This window comes from Aquila chrysaetos, chromosome 9 (assembly GCF_900496995.4).
Source record: "Aquila chrysaetos chrysaetos chromosome 9, bAquChr1.4, whole genome shotgun sequence".
Classification (NCBI taxonomy): Eukaryota; Metazoa; Chordata; class Aves; order Accipitriformes; family Accipitridae; genus Aquila; species Aquila chrysaetos.
Genome location: NC_044012.1, coordinates 21,078,733 through 21,098,977, shown reverse-complemented (window position 1 = coordinate 21,098,977; position 20,245 = coordinate 21,078,733). Strand labels below are relative to the sequence as shown.

Sequence of the window (20,245 nt, the reverse complement as noted above, 5' to 3'; positions counted from 1 at the left end):
ATTTCAGTGGTACAACTGCCTGCATTAAGTCTGTTCCTGCCTCTTTCAACAAAATACAAGAAGTCTTTCAAAGGAGGGAAGTGGTCACTTGTTTTGCATGTTTTAGAGAGCATTTTTTTTTTAAGCACTGAATGTGGCAGGTTATTGCAGCTGATGAAACTAATGGAGCTACACCAAATAATGCTTGTGTAGTTATGCCTTCCACCAGCTGAGAATGTGGCCCTGATACTATTTGGATCACATGGTAGTTACAGGCCAAGGTGCCTTTACTCTGTAAATGTTAAATAAAAGTATAGATACTAAAATGTCTTTAAAAAGAGCTAGCATATATTAGATGTTCCCAGAATCGAAGTATTGCTTTAAAATGTAAGTATATCAATGTTTTTAGGTATTTACCTGCAGCATTTGTGTGTGCCACTTGAAAGCAGCCTGCATGTGTACAGGTAGAGAAAGTACATAGCGGTGTCTTTTATTGTGACTGATATTACTATGGATGACCATCCTTAATTTTCACTTTAAAAATGCCATCAACTCAAACTGTTCAACAGACTCATTTATTTAAAGGAGAACTTATGTTACTTTTTTTTAACACAGGGGTGCAATCATAAGTACCAGAGTTCTCTCAGTTTTGTATTATTGCTAACTTTACAGGTGCACCAAAGAAAAAAAAAAGTATGCTGCAGTAAACCCCCAACTTTTAGGAAGTGCTAAAATGTGTGTCAAGCTATAGATTAAATTGTGCTAGTGTGTTACCATGTTGTAAGTCTCTTTATTCCAGAAAAAGCTAAAGTAAATGTTTCCCACATAAAAATACTGAGGGGAGATTTATTTGGAAAAGATGTAACATACTCTGCCATCTTGCATTGTATCCTTTCTCCCCAAAATCTTAATCTTGAAAACATTTACAGAAAAGGTTAACAGAAAGGAATTTCACAGGAAAGAAAATGTATTTTGGAAGAAGAGACACAAAATTGTTGCCTAACTATTCCGGAAGTCTCTTGCTGATTGTTAAAGTGATGTTGAGAAGCTTTTCAGCCTGGCTGCAGGGGGCTTCTGAGGCAGTCTTGAGTGTGCACGTGTGTGCGCACACTCACTCCTGAGAGTGCCAGCCTTGCCTGCCCCCAGGCTGGATGGAGAGGCAGAGCCAGAGCTCTGTACCCCTCCAGAGAGAGGAGGGTGCCCCACTGCTGGGTCCACAGCCCTCCTCTAAGATTCCTGTTGGTTCGGGGGGATTATTGAATTGAGGCGGAAAGAATTATTTTGATGTTAAAAATGAATGCATTGGTTACTGCTTGAAATGTAAAGTTTCTGCCTTAGAATTGGTTATGGTCTTAGTCATGTTAATACACTGAAGAAATTAAACTCATAACTTCTAAATAATTTTTTTGATCCTAAATATGTGTTTATTATTGCAGGCAAGAAGACAGCAAGACCCTAGTCCTGGATCTAACCTAGGAAGTGGTGATGATCTCAAACTACGTTAATCAACAGCAGCAGGCGTACCATGGGTCTGCACACATGCATTGCTTCTACTTGGCAAAGGATTTAATAAAAGACCAGAAACTGTGATAACTGGGTATGCTATGGTCTGTTTCCTGACCTGCGGCAGTCAAAATCACCATGAACTGCCATGGTTTGCACTATGTTTATGTTACAATACCTGCATTTCCCATTTTAAGCATGTAGCCAGTGGCAATTTGAAATTTTGTTTTTCTATGCAAACTTATTTTTGTTGGCACTATTTTAGTGAAATGGAAACTTATGCAGCTATAAAACCATTTTTCTCAACTGTAATAAAAATTGTCACTTAAAAATAGGTCAAGATATTACAGATTTAAAACTTCTTTTATTGTTTTTGGTTTTTTTGGTTTTTTTTGTAAACTGCTGGAAGCCAATGCATTCCAAGCTTAATTTTTTTAATATGGGCTTTTGGAATTTTGATTGTCCTTATTGTGCTCCTGCTTTGTTTTAGATACGCATTCTTATCTATCTTTCCGTTTTCTTTTTTTCTAAATTTGCAAGACCTTCTTAAAACTGCTGACATTATTTTGCATTGTTTCCAAGCTAAACCCAGTGAATCAGAGCTGTTGGAATCAGTTTTCAAACTTTGTGGGTTTGTAAATGTTACAGTTGCAGTATTCTTTTAACTGCTAATAATTCATTGGTTCCACTTTTTAAATGATAAAATGTATATTTTCATGCATTTTAATGCATTCTGCCCCAGTATCTCTTAGGTTTTATTCTGTATCAAGTGAGTTTGGGTGGTTATTATACCCCTGTATATAGTACTTTACTGAAACTCATAGGAAGTCGCAGGCTGGCTTCTGTTTTATTCAGGGATTTTTTTAAATAGTTCTTAAAAGGGGTACTGCAACTCTACAATCAGATTCAACAGCATGTTAAACTGGGAACAGAAGTGATCAGCTGCCAAGGTGATATGTATTAAATCATGTTTAAGATAGCTGCTTTAAGTATATTTTATATCTTAGGCTTTTTGTAAAGTTGTGCTGAATGGTGAAAAGTTGAGATGAGGTTGTGTGCAGAAAATCTCATACCGTGCGTAGGACACTTCTATTCAATCTTATGCAAATTAAGACTACATTGCAGTATATATTGCATTTTCTAACAGGGTAAGATTTGGGATGAGTTAATCTGTGTGAATTAATCTTATTTGGGGTGATGGTGAATGGACTTGTTCCAAATTTTTCATTGCATCCAATATTTGAAGATGATTGATGGGAAGTGTGATGTCATTTGGCTTTGTTAAAATGTGGTGCTTCCTGTACAGCCTGATGAATAAAAATGTCAGTTAAATACCTTTTAAAAATAGGTGATCTGACTTCAGTGTATTAAGAATTATTTTGAAGGTAGAAACTCTGTATGGTTAGAACAGTTAAATCTTTATTAAATTCTATAATTAAGATAATTACATTCCTCATTAATGGCAAAACAATTGATGCAAAAGAGGTCTTGCAAAAATGTAAGCAGATGTCAATGTGAAGGAGAATCTTTGTATGTTAATAATATGAATATTTAACATTCACTTAAAAATGTCAATAACTGTAAACTGTGAGAATGTCATCAAATAGAAATATTTTGATACTTCAATTTAAATGTGATTCACCTGAAAGATAACCTTTTTCACTCTGTGGCCACGTATTCTTCTCGCTCTTCTTCCCCCAAAGAAATAATTTTTCTAAAGTGTTTCTGCAATGAGTTATTTAAGGGACACACGCATGCATCCGCACGCATCCCTAGCCTTGGATCTTCTCTGCCATCTGTGTATTTTTGATGGAATAGTCTGAAGATTTATTTTAAAAGGTTTTCCTAATGTTTCAGACAGTGGTTTTAAACCATAAGTACACAGGAAATTACGCTATCAGATATTAACGTTGCTATCTTTGTGTAAATACTGAACTTTCCCTATCATCATATAGCATTCTGCTGCTTTTGATATCTTAATGCTGGCATTAAGATCACAAGCCCTTACCCTCTGCTGGTTAGTGCAGACTTTTTAAAGTGCATTTTAAGTTATTGATGCAATTTGATATTTTTCATAATTTCTATTTAAACTGAAGTTGCATCATCTTTCTTGAATTCATCTCCTGTAAGAGTTGCCTTAAGCTACAGGATTGCTTTTGCTACTTTTTGTGTTGTATGTTTAACTTTCATAATAAACTTATGTGTAGTGAAAACAAGTTGCTGTAAACTTATTTCTGACATACTGGTAGTCCTCACCGACTTATTACGTGTTTATGGGGTAACTTTCCAACCTCCTGCCAGCGCAAGGCTGCCTTGATGTCCGTGGTTAAAGCAATAGTGACATCCAGTGGTCACTTAACTAACCTGAACACCCCCCTTCACCCTCCCACCGTGTTTAGGGACCGTCCGGGGGAGGCATTCATGGCTGTCTCAAAACCTTTGATATAAGGGCATACATGGGGGAAAATGTGGGGTTTGCCACCCTAAAACTCCTGTGGGTTTTTATAACTGATACGCCCTGCTTACTCTGAAAGCATGTATCTACTTAAGTAACTGGAAGAAATTTTCTCTCCTTGGGTTGTAACAGTTGAGCATTCTTTATGGGCACATTTTTATAGCAGCCTTTACAAACCTTGCTAATTGTGCTGCTTTGGATGAGGAGGAAAACAAGGTAGTTTGCACGTTGAAGTTGAGGAAATGGGGAAACGTGGTAAAGTACTCCGGGGAAAATAGGAATGTTGCATGCTGCAGCTGAAAACCTCTTCCAAAGCTGCTAAAATTTTAGGTGGTATAACTTCAAATATCTAACATTGAATGACAATGGTGGTATGTACCAAAATCACGTAGAGGATTGCTTTCTTAGTAACTTGAGACCTTCAGTCTGCTTTTGGAAGTGCTCACATGCAAAGGGACATAGTAAACCTTATTTCATACTTCAAAAATCTGACTGTAAACAGATCAGAGTGCCCCTAATAAAAATGGCATTGACTGTGACCTGTGGTTCTTCTGAAGATACTCTAATTTGGAAGAGAGGTGGCTTTTAAAACAGACATGAATGACAAACTGTGTTACTCTTGAGTTCCTGACGGCGAACAGTATCTTTGTTAGCTACTGCAGGCTCTGCCATCAAAGCCGCTCATTTTGAACGGCATCTTTAAAGAGCAGTTAGTAAAGCCATTCCATAACTCACTGGTTTACCTGCAAGTTCATGGAATGATTCACTTTTCTGCCCAGGCTGCATCACAGGTGGATGAGTACCTTCTTTGTAAAGCCTTTTCTTGAGTGGAGGCATCCGGAGGACAGGGGCACTTTGTCCCCTGACTCCTCTTACACTGAGTTTGCCTCTCAGGTGCATGAATAGCGGAGGGAATCTGAAAAGCTTCCTTCATAAGGCACCTGCAGCAGAAGAGGATTTTTGAAACATTACAATCCTTCCCCTCAATTACCATGACTTGAGAGTGGCTGTGTTCAATTTGGGAGTGAAAGACCACTGGAAATGCTGGAGCTTATTGGAATGGGGAAGGTTGTTGGTGACCTGGAACTCAGCTGGAGCAGGTGAGGTATGGTCACTTCTGGCTTGCTTTTTTAACTTCTTGCAGTTAACACAGCCTCTTTCTAACCTGAGCCAATCCAGGGTATTAACTGTTTAGTCCGTTTTGCTGAAGTTTTCAAAACCTGAACGAGCGGGTTTCCTAGTCTCTCCTGAAGGAAATGGCAGCCATCAGCTGTCCTGGTCTGGGCTCCTGGGCCCCCTTTGGAAAGCAGGAAACTGTGAAAGCGAAACTGTGGGTGAAAACAGCGGCTTTTTTGTTCTTGCAGATCTATGGTGTTTTGTCTAATAATAAGCCTTGTTCAGGTAAGGGCTGGGAAGTTAAATTAAGGAGATGGGGTTTTGGAGAACTCCGAAATTGCATGGCCTAACAGGATCTTGGCAGGACTTCTGTATTTTTTTTTTGTCCACCATTAGTTCAGTCCACTCTATTACAGATGTATTTAGGAATCCATCCTGTCTGCATTGAAAGAGGACCAATTTCTGTAAAGTCACATTATTTTGTTACTACATTTCCAATGCAAATAAGAGGATGACAAAAATGGCTTCAAGGATGAGAATTGCAGTGAGAAGTTGCAGCAGAGCGAACATTTGCATAGGCAACATTTCTCCTAACTCATTTGCTTGACATCCTGTCTTCACACTGCCACAAAATGTAAATCCCAGGCCATGCATATTCATCAGCTGCTGTATGGCTTGGAGCTGCTCAGGGTTTAAGTAACTTTATTAAATAGCTTTCTCAATTACAGGTTGAGATAAGTGAATTTCCAGAATTGCCTTGGGCTCATTTCTTAAAGCTCGGGAGCAAGGGGAGAAAAAAGTAACGCAGAAGAGCTGAGTGCTGCCTCGGCCTCTGCCATCACCCTGCAGTGGGTGGCTGTGGAAAAATGGGGGACCTCAAGGAGGGGAAGAAGTGGGAAACGGGAATGTTTCTTGCTCAGCCATATGCTTCTTACTTGGCCTGGTCCACAGTTTATCACAGCTGATGAGACTTTTGCTAAGTCTTTGTTGCTCCCCACAACTCTTCTGATGAGTAACTCGGTGTTTTCCAGCCTGTTAGACTTGTCAATGGTGTGTTGGGGGACGTGGGTTTTCTTGGTGCTCCGCTCTCCCTCGTTCCACAAGCTGTTTATTCTGTTTGTCACAGGAACTGGTGGCTTTATCACCTTCCACCCTTTGCAATCCTCTCTCTCCCGCATAGCAGGTGATGGGTTAGCTTGAAAACAGAAAAACCTTCTAGAGCTGGAGAAAAGTTTGCACGTGAAAGCTCCCATCTTTTCTAGTTGTTATCCGCTGGTTTGCTGAAAGAGACTGTCCCTATGAGTCTTCCCGCTTGCATCCCCCAACCTTTTTAGCTTTTGCTATTCATACTGGGCAAAAACCCAGCATATAGTATAGGCATAGAGAAACGAGCAGTGTAAGAGAACTAAAACTTTTTGGCTGCTGGATGCACTTGGCCCTGATAGCTTCTTATGTGAATACACTGTTAGCAAAGCAGATGGCTGGGGTGATGGTACTGCTGTGGGGATATTTCAGGAGTATTTCTGGGCTTTGGCCCTTTGCAGCAGTGATGCAGATCACGGCTCTTCAGGCCACGCTCCTTGGGGAGATCTCGGATGTGAAGAGCTGAGGTCTGTACGGCGGGAAGTAAGTCAGTTCGTGGAAGAAGCTATACGAAGGTGGATTCAGCCGCAGAGGTTGGGTGGTAAGGCTTTGCTTTAGGGAAGTGATCAGGTACCTGAGCACATCAGGTTGGAAGAGAAAAAGGGGGTGGGTGGGAGGGAAGGGGGGACCCGCCGGGGCAGACATTACTGACACCTACTGTTCCCTTCGAGTCTAGCGGGCACGGTTGTGCCTGCCCTTGCTTTAGGTTGCCCAAAATGGTTGTGGCTCTTGGCTTGAATCTTGAGCGGGAGAAGGGACATGCAGTACTGAGAGCTTGTAATTAGTGCAGCAGTTCTGTGTGCCAATTAGTGGATTTGTTCTATTCTACAGATTTAGTGAGAGAAGCAGGAGGGGTATCCCCCTGTACGAGCAAGGATGCTGGCATCTGAAGGCCCTGCATCCTGCGTGAGCCTGCTTTCTGGCTTGCCTGCCTTCAGCTGGAGAACGATCTCGAGTCCCTGTCCTCTTCTGCTGCGGTGGCGTTGCAGAGCTGTATTTAGGTCTTGTTTGTAATCATATATCATACCATAAAGCCTGGGAGGAGGCTGGCCCGAGAGGTGAGCGGTGCTTGCCCTGGGAACTGGTTCCCACCAGACAGCTGAGCTGCTGCTGGGGCAAACGCAGCTGGCTGGGGACAGCGTCCCTGCTCGAAGGCTCCTTGCTGCCCAAGTTCGTCTGGGGTGGTTGGGCGTTCAGGGGCATTCGGTGGCCAGAAGAGTTGAATGAATTGCCAGGGCTCGTTCCTGGCTTCTTCGGTTGACTTGATCATTTTATAAGTGCAATACCCGGTTCCTATTTCTTGGGGCAGCGGGCTGCTGTTCTCGGCCGCTGAAGGCGGCAGGGCAGGAGAGGTTGGTTGCAGCTTTGATGTACGGCTGCGGGTTTCTCTTTTGTGCATTGTGCTTTCTTTTGCAATACATGCCGATGCCTCTTCTAAAATCCTGCCTGTCTTGATGTTGAAACTGCCCCCGAACAAGGGCCTTGGTCTGCATCTCTGCTGCCGCGGCAGCAATCCTCTCCCATGGCAAGCTATTTCTCTGCAACCTCCGTTTCTGAGCACATGGAACTGCACAGAGGGAGTGATGTCCTGGTGAAACCCCGGGAGCTCTAAGCTTCAACGAGAGCAGAGAGGTTGACGGGGGGAGCATGGATTTGCTGCTAGATTGCAAACAAAGCCATGAGGGGGAACAACTCTTATCTCGTCGGAAGACAGTTCTTAAGAAACAGGTGGCTCCATCCAGAAACACCAGACTAACCATCACCTCTGAGCCGGGAAGGCTGCTGAGCATCTCGCTTCCCAGAATGACGTGTCACCAACCCAGAAAGAGTGCCAGGTCCCCTCCCGCCCCACCGAGAGCCCAGCAGCCCCGTGCTTTGCAGCACCCCAGCCCCTGCTACAGGGCAGCACCGTGGTGGGACACCTGCCCCAGAGGTGGGATGCTGCAGTCCCCTTCCCAGCACCATCCTGCTCCTCAGTGGCCTTCCCCAATGCCACCCGGGTAGCCCATCCCCGGAGCCATGAGCCTGCACCCACAGCTCCTTCAGCTCGGAAGGGGAGGATATTTGGGGATGCTCAGCCCTCTACGTGGGCCAGCTGTGCTCCAGCTCCAGGTCATTTGCTCTGGCTGTGTTTGAGGACTGGGGGCCAGGGCGAGGAGGGAAGGGAGGGGTAGGTGGTATTGCATGCACAGACTGCTCCTGAGCTGCCCGGCTCTTTTCTTCCGCTTGGGCCAGAGATGCTGGTGCCACTGAGAAGCCCCCAAGCCCCTTCCTGGCAGCGATGGCCCCAGCCCGGAGCCGCTGGGCGGATGCTCCCACACAGAGGAGAGGACAGATCCTCTTTTTGGTTCTGCTTTCGGTTCTGCTCTGCAGAGCGTGCCGGGCATACGACCGCCGGGACCTGCTGTCGGTGGGCCGGCGGAGCGCGTGACTCTCCGAAACCACCAACCCCACCAAGGTGCCTTAGTCACCAGCTCCTTCAAACCCTCTCAGTGTCTTGTCCTTTGCTTCTGTGTCCAGGGCAGGATGTGCTAGTGGGACCATGGGTCACCACGCTGCAAAGTGGGACCAGAACGAAAGAGGGAATAAACTGGAAAGTGAGACCCTGTGCTCCAGGATTGTGAGAGACAGCTGTGAAGGGAAAAGGAGAGGAGGTGGAAAAGCAGGGTCTGCAGGAAGGACCTCGCTCCTGCTGGTCACCTCTGGCCAGGGAGGGATGCTGGCCATCCTTCGCGGCTCTCTGGCATGGCACATGGCAGCCAGGAGCCGCTGGCCATAGCAGGACCTCTTCTCTTGCCAGCAAACTCGGCTTGTGCTCGGCTATGATGAGTTCGTAAGAGACTTTTAATTGTGACAGATAGTGGGGCCTTTGAAAAGCTGTCCTTGTTACTGTATTGACGATCTGCCACCCCTTTAATGTGCTGCCCTGCATTTTAGTGCTGTAGCCCCGTTGCTCAGGCTGGTGACTTCAACTGAGCAGCAGCCGGCAGAGGTTTCCCACTCCGCAAGTGCTGCATTCACCCCCTGGCACATAGCGCAGGATGTGGCCCCCCTACCTCCCTGGAACAATTTCTTGCTCCAAAGAAAATATCGGTGAAGGGGATGCACCGGTCAACCGAGGTGGAGGGTTTGCACAGAGACCGGCGGTGTGGCTCTGTGGCTGTGGCACACAAAGCAGAGCTCAGCTCCCTGCAAAGTGGATTTTTGGTGGTTTATGGCTTTCTGCCCTGTGGGCTGGATGCCACGAGACAGCGGCAGCAAGCACTGATGTTGGCTTGGGTACAAAACTGATCCTTTGGGCCCAAGACCCTTTCTTACCGGGGCTGGGCTAGCAGTGGGGGATCTGCACAGCGACGTCCCTGCGAGCAGCACCAGTGGCAGCGTAGGGTGGATGCACATGCTCCTCCTGGCTCCCCAAAGAGCTGCAGGGCAGTTGGCTTGTGTCCCACAACCATGAAAAACCAAATACAGGACAGAAACGTAGCTATGGCTATGGGGAATGCAGCCACTGCCGGCCTGAGCGAGCACCTGGGCAGTTTCACGTGCTGCTCCCGAAACCCAGAGCTGCAGGGACTGGGGTTGCTCTTGAACATCATTTAACAAAGCTCGGCCACAGGGAGGAATTTCCAGCGATGCATGTGTTGGACCAAGTAATTTCCCGCTGTAAAGTGACCAGGCTGCAAAGGGGCCTGGGAGCTGGGAGCGAGGCTTAACGAGCATCTCTTTTGTTTGTTTTATCCGTCGCAGCCTATGAGTAAGACTCGAGTCACCCCAGCCCTGCTCGTTTGCCAGAAGTCAGCAACAGAGCGAGCAGCCGGAGATCTTCAGGGGCTCCGAGAGGGCTCTGTCACCCAGACCTGCTGCTCTGACTCATCTCCTGTTAAATGATGAAACCCTGAGCGCTGGGGCTGGAGCAGGCTGGTGTGGGGGGCTGTGCCCTCCACCCCCCTCTTCATACACTTTGCCCCATGGCCCTTCCTCATCATCCACTCTGACACTCAAACATCCCTTTTAGAAACATCTCAGGAGGTGAAACAGCCCAGGTGAAAGCCCTGCCACCTGCGTAGCACTCCTGGCTCTGTAAGCCCTCGGGATAAGGGTTTTGCGGGATTCTGTAGAAACCTATCTTCTAGGGGTTTTTATAAAACCTGCGCTTTAATGTTTTTGTTTGTTTGTTGTTTTTTTTTTTCCAGAAACCCCGTGTTCTGCCCCAGGGTGAATTTTCCCACGAGTTTTTGATGCACGCTTAAAAACCGCAAGCACCTCACTAGGCAGCAGCCGAATGAAGGACGAAGCGGCCAGCAGCTCACTGGAAGGACGGTCCCCTTGCACCAGCTGCCGATGCCAGCGGCTCTGTGCTGACTGATCCGGGAAGGGCCGAATGACCGTCACCTCCACTGGCTGCCCCTGGTCCTGCCACACCTCTGGCTCCCTGCCCGGCAGCGCCGGGATCTGGACTTCGCACCCTGCCCACGCCTGGCAGCATCTCCCAGGCTAAACCGCCCTGAGAAGGAAAGAGAAACCGGCGCATCTGTTTCTAATGAAGCCGAAGCCAATTTAGATTTAGCCCTGCATGAATCAGAGCTTTTTAAATATATCTGGAAGGGACGAGTTCTGCAAAAAGCACATAACCACACCGGCCATTGAGTGGGGAACGCTGCCGTCGCTCTCGGGTGATGCAGAGGAGCTGCTGCCTTGTGGTTAACAGCCCCTCCTGCCACCAGCTTTTACTGCTGCTCCCTTTCCTTCGTGGAAATGCTTTGTCCTCATCCATCCAGTCCTCCTCCCCGGCCCCTGCTCTCACCCCAGCCCTGTAAAATGCCCTGCAAGGAGCAGGGGCCATGCCGGCTGCTCTTCTTGGTCGTTGTTTAACATACCATCTCGGCATCTTTGGGTGAGTGCTGGGAGCCTCCCATTTCTGCCCATTTCCAGACACCAGGCATGGTGCAAAAATGCAGGGGAGGTTTGGTAGCTGCCGAGCACCCAAATCTGGGATGTGGGAAGGGATACCGATGGCCACCGTGGTCCTCATTAAGCAAAGCACGTGCCAAAGCCTCGCCACGCTCTCCAGCCCGTGCTGGGCGCCCATCGCCTTCCTATCCCTGGCCAAGCACAGAATCACCCGGAAAATCTTTATTCTTGATGGGCCGCACGGCCATGAGCCCAGCACACCCTGGGGCCAGCGAAGAGAAGGATGCTCTCCCAGAACATTCAAGCCCTAGCCCATGGAGGCTCTCTGGATGAGGTTCACGACATGCTGCAGATTTTGCATGAGCAGGTAACCAGCCCATTGAAAAAAGGCACTTTCTGCCCCACCGCCCCCCGGCTGCAGCATCCGCAGGCGGAGCAGCCGGGCAGCTCCTCGCACCCCCGGCGGGTGCTGACGCTGCACGTTCTGCCCGCGTTAACCTTGGCTGCTGCTCCAGCGGGTTTCCCGGTGATTGAAAACATCCCGGCAGGGCGTGCTGCGTGCAGGCGAGGAGGGGAGAAGCGCTGAGCCAGGGAAAAACGGAGCCGGGGGTCTCCCCCGGGACGGGCCAGGCTCGGCGCTGCCAGCCCCTGCCCGGCCGGGGACCCCCGCCCTGGCACTGATGGGGTGCAGCGTGCGGCATCACTCTGCCCGAGCTGGGGCCGTGGGTGCTGCCCACCTCGGTGGGACCCAGGGCACCCAAAGCTCTTGGTTGTGGGATAAATCCCCCTGAAGAGTTGGGATACCGCCCCCCCCCCCCCCGCCCCGCGCTTCCCCTGGCACATGAGCAAAGCCCCCCCGCGGTCTGCAGCCAGAGGAGCTGCAAAGGCTGTTTGGAAACGTTTCTAACTGCAAAGCCAAAGCTTTTCAGCAGGAAATGCACCTCCAAAGAAATAAGAGCAACTTTAGAGCTTTATAGCGTATATCTTTCCCCCGACCGAAACAGCACTGCCGAGTTTGGGGTGTGTTTCCAGCGCATTTTTTTGGGGCAGCTGCAGGGCAGATTTCCTTCCAGACATGATTTGCGTTGCTCTTAAATCTCATCGGGAGAGGGCAGCTCACCTTCGCCGTGGGCCGCCAGCGCTTTTCCCTTCGCACCACTGCAGCCCCATGCCCTGCAAGTCCTGGTGCATTTTAGTCCCTCCCGGAAGCTTTTGCATTTTTTCCCCTTTCTTTTGACCAGCTGGATTGCAAAGCCCAGCTCTTCTCTGCTAACATCTCCCCGCAGATGTGTGGAATTTAGGAAACTCAAGTAAAAACCCAGTAATTCCCTACAGCTGCCGATCCCACCCCAAAATGTGATGGCATCACAAGCCTTTGGTAGCAGGGAACAGGGATCATGTCTGATGGATGCACCTGCTGTGGTTCCTTTGGTCTGAAAGATTAACAACTGAGTGAGTCTTCAAAAAAAAAAAAAAAGTTATTATTATTTTCATAAAGCCGTGCATTTTCTGAGCCCTGGGGCCGGACTCAGGTATTTTCCAGGAATTGCTCCATAATCTGGAGAGTCAGAAGGATTTTTTTTTTTTTTTAATTCAATTTTTACCTGTTTCTCCCCTGGTTGTCAGAGCTGCAGACTCCTAAAATGACAGTGCTTTGCCCAACCTGCCTTGAAAATGCCATCCCACTTGATGTACTGGGGGAGCATGGCAGGGTCCCTCCAGTCACTCTCGGAGTGTTTGGTTTCAGTTGCCCAAATCTGTCTCTGCTCACGACCTTCACCAGCCCCAGCTGGTGAAAGCGCCTGGTCACCGGCATGGACACACGGTGCAGCTCCATCCCCGGCACCCCCGCAGATACCAGCTGCTGCTGGCCCCCAAACGCAACCTGTGGCACAGAAGTGTCCACAAGGAGAAACGTCCCCGTGTCCTGGGGCAGCTCGCTGGTGCTGGCTGCGTTAGGAGCAGAATAGGTGCTGGGGGCAGCTGGGAATTTTCACAACTGCCATCTCAGCTGTGCAAAAAAACCCAACAAACCTAACCAATGCAGCTTGCAGCTGCATCTCTGCCCAGGACAGCCTCTCCAGGCACCCAGATGTGCCCAGAGGAGACAGAGGTGACCCCAGTGGGTCTCTAGGCTGTCTGCAGAGCTGATGCTCCCCTGTGCAAACCCCCCTTCCCACTGCCTTCAGAGCAAGTGGCTCTAAAAGCAACCTTCGAGCTGCTTGCCTTCGGTGGTGCAACCGCCATCTATGCAAACGAAGCCTTGAGTGGGTTTTCTGCCTTCTAATGACTTGGGATTTTTTTTTCCTTTACTTGTCTTGGCTGATGGAACAAGAGCTGTGCTCTGAAAGGAAACCAGCCCCTCTGGGAATCCAGGGAGGATGCCTTAGGTGCATGGGGGGTATTTTCCCATGCCTGGGGAAGCAGAGGGCTGCGGCTCAGCAGTGGGCATGGCTGCGAGGAGGTGCTCTGTCTCCGGCTGTGCCTGCGCTTGCTCTCCTTCAGGATGCTGCGGTGGGATTTTCAGCCAGCTGGGATTTACTGCCGCTCCATGCCTGCGCCCCGGGACCTCCCTCCTCACCCTGGGGGGACTCACTGCAGTTGCCCAGAAAGCACCCACCATGTCTGCTGTACAGTGCCGCTGCCCTCGCCTGCTCCCCGGCAGCTTTGCTCTGCCCTCCCAGTTATTTAAGGGGTGTATTTTAAGCTCAGAGACGTAGAAAGGGCTGGCACGCTGCCTGGATGACAGCCCCTTCTCAATACACCGGTTATTATTTTAAAGAGCAAAGTCCCAGCGCAGCAGGGCTGGGAGGTGGCTGTGGCTCGGGCACCGGCCGCGGCAGCACCGAACCCTCCTCTGTCCCGGGTTAGCATTTGGGGTGATGTGGGAAAACAGATGGCAGGGTAGAGGTGCATCCAGAAATCAATTAGCTCAGGATTCCTTTTTTTCCCCTCAGTTGTATTTGGCCTTTATTCTTCTTGCTTTCCTATCTCTGAACCTACACAGGGAATTCAGCTCGTACTTGCGACACTCTTTTTCAAAGGATGCTGAATTTTTTTTTACTGAAAGCCCAGCTTGTTGCATTCCTCAGTTTGCAGCACTGGGCACTGAAAGGGCATCGCCCAGCACAGGAGTGAGTTAGAGAAGAGTTTCTGCAAAGCCCAGCTGATCTGCATCCCCCTGCTTTCCATCCAGCATCCCCACCCGAGGGGTGTGTGCACCCTTGCCCGGTTAAAAGTGGGTGCTGGGGTGTCCTTGTTGTCCCATTAAACGAATGGGGTGTGCAAGATTTCTAGCTAGGTATTTCTTCTTTCAGGTATGTTCCTTATGGATGTCACCATATATACATACATATATATATATATATATATATATACACACGTACATGGTGAGTCGGAGTGCCACGGGTGGCTCGTGATGAAGGATCAGCCTGTGCTCCCCAGAGAGGAAAGGCTAATTTCTCTTTTTGAGCCAATAAAGACGTGTCAGAGGGCTGGAAGGAAGGGGAAAAATTGGCAGCACCTCTGCGCTTTTCAGCACATTAAGATGTCACCGTGCTTGGATTTAAAAAAAAAAAAAAAAGCAAGCAAGGCATGAATAATAAATAGAGTAATGTGGAGCTGACTTCAAGGGAAAGCTAATTTCCCTGGGGCTCGCTCCAGGCTGTATACATTAAAATCTCGCCTGCTTTGACAGCTCTGTGACCTGAAGAGAGATGCTGAGAAATGCAGTGTTTTGAGCAGAGCCTGGCCGATGTCCTGCTCCCAAATGTGACTGGGATTTCTTTTTTAATGCTTTGATTCCCCCTGCCAGTGGTGGCTTGGTCTGCCCATGGAAAAAGAGGTGTGACTATGCCTGTTGGTATTAAAAGAGTTGTTTGAAACTAAAATGGACAGCTTTTCTTTGCAGCTGGCTCAGAAGCGGTGTGTGCACAGCCTGCATATGTTGGGTTTTAGAGAGCAAACGCGATGTTTTGCCATGCAAAGGCCGCGTCGGTGCAGCGGGCAGCTCACCAACAGGCATCAGCTCAGGCAGGAGGGAAAAGCAAATTACCCCTTTTCCACCCGAGAGCCGGAGCCTCCGGAGCAGGCTGGCTCACTCTGGGCTTTACGAGGATCGTGTGCTTGCTGGTGACGCAAGGAACGCGTGGAGCATCTGACGTGAACGTGAGGCTGCTGGTGGGAAGGAGATGCAGTGGAAAACCTAGCTGAAATTTTGTTTTTCTCTTTTATTTTTAAATATCAGAAACCCAAACTTCTGAGGTTAGCTGGGTGAAGGGTTTTCTTAATTGGTGTTTTCTGTCCCACTGTGAGATGTTCTGTGCGATGGTGCTGGCCTGCTGCAAACCTCCGCTGGGACACGGTGGGTGCGTGGGATGGGGTGCGTGGGCAGCTTGCGGATGGCGGGGTCAAGCCAGGACCGAGCATCACCCCCACCCCGAGGGATGGAGCAGAGGAGAGGGGACGGGAGATGGGTATCACCCAAGGAGAGTTTTTTCTGCTACCACCCTCAAATGAACATGGGAAAAATGCATCTCCCCCCACTCCCTGCCCCTCCTGGAGCCTTGACCTGCCAGAAGAAGGAGTTATAGCCGCTTCCAAACCCTCCGGACCCTCTTAACTTTCCATCACTTGTGCAGCCCTACTCCAGCAGATCTGTCACTTCACATGAGGCTGGCAGGAGTCCGTACCCTTGGTTTTTCTCATTTATTTTTAACTCTCTGCTTATGATGGGCAATGCTTGACCTGGTGCCGTTCATCTTAGATGAAGCGTCTGCTGTAATAATGGGGCACGGTCTGCCGTGAGGTGTCCGACGTGGTGGCAGCACCTCGGCGCCTTGGGAGAGCTCCGTCACCCTCGCTTGCTGCGTGGATGCCGTGGTCTCCTGGGTCTGAGCCGCGCAGGTTCTGAGCCGCGCAGGTTCGCGTATGGTGACCTCGTTCCTACTTTCTTCCTTACTGAGTCATTCCTGAGCTTGTTCCAGTAGCTTTGCTCGTGCCGCTGACTAATTTCTCCTTAACTCTTTCCCCCACCCTGGCCTTTCGACCGGAAAAACTGGATGCAACAATGGGTTGGTTTGGGTTTGGGTTGTTTGTTTTTTTTTTTTTAATCCTGAGTTTACCGTGGCGGGCTGTGACACGATGTAATTAGACCTGGCGGTGTAGCTCTGACACCCACCTGGCGACAAGGGCAGGGGGTGGCAGTGGGGCTGTGCCCACCACCCCCAGGGCAGCCCTGAGCCTCCCGCGGCGGGACTCGAACCCTCGGTCTCCCCCTCGCCAAGCCGACACCTTCCCCCCTCACCCACGGCCGGAGGGCGGGCCGCCCCTCCCCTGGCCCCGCCCCTGCTCCCCGCCCCGCCCTACGCGCGGGCTCGCCTGACGACAGCTGCAAAGCACTTTTTCAGCAGCCGCAAGTGAGGTGAGTCGCAGCCCCGCAGCGCGGGGGGGGAGGGGGGTTATAACCCCCCCACTCCCCTCTCCCGGCGGGTGGGGGCCGTTGTGGGGACGTCCGGGCCGAGCGGCGAGGCGAGGCGGCGGCTCTCCTTCTCCCGGGGAGGGGGGCAGCGGCTGCCCGCGCTCGGTGGCCGGCCCGGCCCGGCCCGGGCGGGGCGGGGCGGCGGGGGGGCGCAGGCAGCGGGGCGGTGAGGCGGGGGCTGGTCGCTGAGGCGCCGGTGCCCGGGCTCCCCCCTCATGGCGGCTCGTGGGGCTCCGCTGTGACTCAGCGCTGTCCCCCGGGGGGGTTGGGGGTGACGGGTCCCCGCGGGGGGGGACCGACACGCAGGCTGCCAGCTTCCCTCCCGCTTCCCTCAGAGGTCCGGCGCAGCCCCCGGGTGACCTGCCGTGCCAGCCCGCGGCCTCCGCGCTACCTGAGCCAATGCTAGATCTGGAGGTGGTGCCCGAGCGGTCTTTGGGGAACGAGCAATGGGAGTTCACCTTGGGTAAGTGTGTGTCCCGTGTCCCCCCCGGAGCTCTCCTGCCTGCCCCGGGCCCCGTCTGCGTGAGCGGGGTGATTCGGGTCCCCTCCTGATCCGGCGTTCGTAAGGTTTCTCTCAGCGCTTTCAGGGAGTTGCAAGAGTGGAAGAGAGAGAGAGAGTCAAAGCTCGCCTTTCTCTGTCGCTGAAAATACTAACGTACGAGCTTTAAGGATTCCCTTGTAGCATATAGTCTTATCTTCATCTTTTGCACACTGAGTTGTGCTTTGGTTGTCAGCTTGTATGCTTTCTTCTACTCGTTTACCTTGTTTTGTCTTGCCTTGCCATCTTAGGCTAGTCACTTATTTAAATAACTCCTAAAAGAGGAGGCAGGGGTGTGCTGATTGTCACCTGAATATGTCAGGTGATAGCGGCATCTTCAGCTCTGCGCTAATACTTAGCATAAATACTTTTCTGTAAGCATAAATGTGCTTTTCTGTACAAACTCTTTGTAAATGTGAGTTGAATTTCACAATTTCTTTGTGTTGTTGCTGGGTTGCGACATTATAGTGGAGAAAGTAAAGTTTTTGAGATGTTTTCTCAGGGTTGGATAACTAGTATTTCTCCCCCGCAATGATTTGTATTTTTTTGTCTCTCTGAGAGGTCCTTTCCTACCAGTCATTGCTCTATTTACTGCAATGAGAAGGAACTTTTCCCCCAGCTGATGGAAATTTGGCTGGTGCTCAGCCCAGGACATTTAAATGTACAGTCAAAATTCAGATGATATGGATTGTTAAAATGACCTGTGTTTTCAAGCCGACATTGGTAGTCCTTAAAACTCTCAAAAAATACTGCAGCTGTCACATTTTCCGAGTGATTGTTTGAGATGTCAGCATTGGTCTCTTTCTCGCAGTTTTCCAGCTTTGCTGTTGCTTTGTCTAAAGCACAGTTAATGGTAGTAGTAGTTGGGCTAATGTAAACAGGGCTCTGCATGGCAGCCATCTGTATCTGCCAGAACTTCAGTTACACTTCTGCTGCTGCTGTTGTCACCTGTGACAGCAGGGGGACAGGCTGTTCCTTAAAACGACTGTTACACAGCTGCCATGAACTTGGGTCACACCAAAGGAGTGGTGCTGCAACGTAGAGTTGTTTATATGAAACCCATCAAATACAAAGGGCTGTTTATGCTGCTGTGACTTCAGAGGCAAGTACAACTCAGTGGTTCCAGCGAGCGTTAGAATGGCTTTTGGAGGCTAATTATAGTACCTCAGGTCCCACCCTTTGAAATCTTGGTGATCTCCTTATACCGCTAGCATGTTACTGTGCTCTCTCAGCTCTGCGTGACCTTCCACGATCCTTTAGTGCCTGTATTACCTGAAAAGAAACGCAATCTCAAATTATATACCCTGGCAATCTTCATAAATACATAGTACCGGCTTCCCCCTGTTCTCCTTATAAAAACAAAAAAAGGGAAGAGAGAAAATGATTTTCATTTTCCCAAGAACCCCCAAAGAAGCCCGTTAATGCAGTCGCATGGTTAAAATTATATATTGTGTCTCTGTCTGTGTGTTTGTACACACATGGATAGATGTGAGAGAGGAAACTCAGCTGTAATTCTTGGAGTAAACATAGCCACCACGTGATGTGTCTAATATATAATTAGCATGACCTGCTGGTGTAGAGCAGGAGGCTGACTAGGTATTAAGATACTTAACTTTGTCCTGTGCTAGTGATACTGTATGAAAATTGTCCCTGCTGATAAAGCTGGTTCAGCTGCGTTAGTGGTAGCGAGGTTGGAAGCGCCGGTGTAAATGGGATTCTCGCTGCCAGCGGTATTCTACTCATCATTTGTTTAGATCTGCTCTTAGCAGAACTAATGGCAGTATTCCTGAACTGCTGCTGACTCTGGCTTCCAGTATTGTGCCCACAATGGAGATGACTGAGGGGAAATGCCAGGAAAATTTTTTACATGAGTTTTTGGATTCTGTTTCTGGCTCCAGTGTTGACTCACTGTGTGACCAGAGCATAAAAAATTTAACTGAGGCTGAGTTTTGTGTTCAATTAGATACCTGTGTCACTGCACCTCTTGGGCTACATTCCTGCCATTTTAAAGGAGAACAATTAAATACTTATTCTGTAGTGCCTATAGCTGTATTGTTAGCATTTGAGATGTATAATTTCTAAGGCATACTTGCATTTCTCTTGCTTTTTATACTTTCTTTTCGTACTAAGTTTCACTTGTCTTTATTTAACATGTTACAATTCATCTTCTCTTGGATTTTCTGGAATTCTTTTCTTCTAATCTTTATTCACTCCTCTACCCTCCTGCCCTTCAAGACAGTCTTAGTATAGGCTAACACATCAAGCCATGTTGTTCATGACCAGTGTATGTGAGAGGAGTGACTTGTGTCACTTCTGTCACTCCAGCATTTAGAAAACGGAAAAGTTTGTGGTAGGAGAGTCCTAGCGCTGATCTCTGTGGGCGTTATTTGCCATGGCTCAGTGTGGTTGACTATCTGATGTGCTGGAAACCATGTTTGCTTCCCTATTCTCCCTGACTGGTGAGCAGGGGAAAAAGAATTCTTTGTTTTCCTCTTTGACTGCAAAAGCTGTCAAATGTTGGGGAAAAGGGGGGGGGGGGGGGGGGGTGTGTGCGTGTAGAAAAATAACCCAGTTTCTTTACTCCTCCTTTGGCTCTCTGCTAATGGAGGCAAAGGGAGGATACTGGCTCCTTCGCGCATGTTTTAAGCTCTCCAAGAACAGTTCGCAGAACCTAAGTTGCTCATCATAGCTTTGCTAAGCAGCTGCGTGGCAAAATCTGCTTGATTCTCAGTTGCTGAAAACTGAACAAAATCATTCCATGTCCACTTGCTTGCAGCTTGAGAAAGCTCTGAGTAAGAGAGTCACATGAGCCATCTGTTTGCACACTTACCCAAGATTGCATCAGTTTACATCGGACTACAAACTGAACTTTGTGTCTGTGCTCACTTTTTTTAACCACATGCTTTTTTACTGAAACCTTACCTGCTTCTGACAGTTACCATCGGCATATAGATTCTGTCAGCTTGTTTGCTGGCTTTGCTTGATCCTTTGCCACTTGGTTTTTTAAAAGAGCTCGTGGTCTTACTTCTGCAAGTCTCCCAGGAATACTGACTTTGAAAATGGGTTTTATGCTTTTAAATCACCTTTACTTCTTTTGGAATCATAGCTTTTACTATGATAG

At 49.0% G+C, this 20,245-nt stretch overlaps 2 protein-coding genes across 6 annotated transcripts in view; both read left to right on the top strand.

Annotated features, from left to right (window-relative positions):
- Positions 1–3,204, top strand: part of CBFB (core-binding factor subunit beta) — a 44,351-nt gene extending 41,147 nt beyond the window's left edge. For all 3 annotated transcript variants that reach the window (XM_030025734.2, XM_030025736.2, XM_030025735.2), the window contains one exon: positions 1,416–3,204. In XM_030025734.2, coding sequence (XP_029881594.1) covers positions 1,416–1,484 — 69 coding nt within the window. In that variant the 3' untranslated portion in view covers positions 1,485–3,204. The remainder of the gene's footprint in view (positions 1–1,415) is intronic.
- A 13,253-nt stretch (positions 3,205–16,457) lies between these two features.
- PHAF1 (phagosome assembly factor 1) overlaps positions 16,458–20,245 on the top strand; it is a 36,583-nt gene continuing 32,795 nt past the window's right edge. Inside the window, exons 1-2 of one of the 3 annotated variants that reach the window (XM_030025730.2) lie at positions 16,458–16,529; positions 16,922–17,049. In XM_030025730.2, coding sequence (XP_029881590.1) covers positions 16,986–17,049 — 64 coding nt within the window. In that variant the 5' untranslated portion in view covers positions 16,458–16,529; positions 16,922–16,985. Of the gene's footprint in view, positions 16,530–16,738; positions 17,050–20,245 lie in introns of those variants that run through there. The other 2 variants (XR_003925012.2, XM_030025731.2) reach the window with 2 other exon arrangements.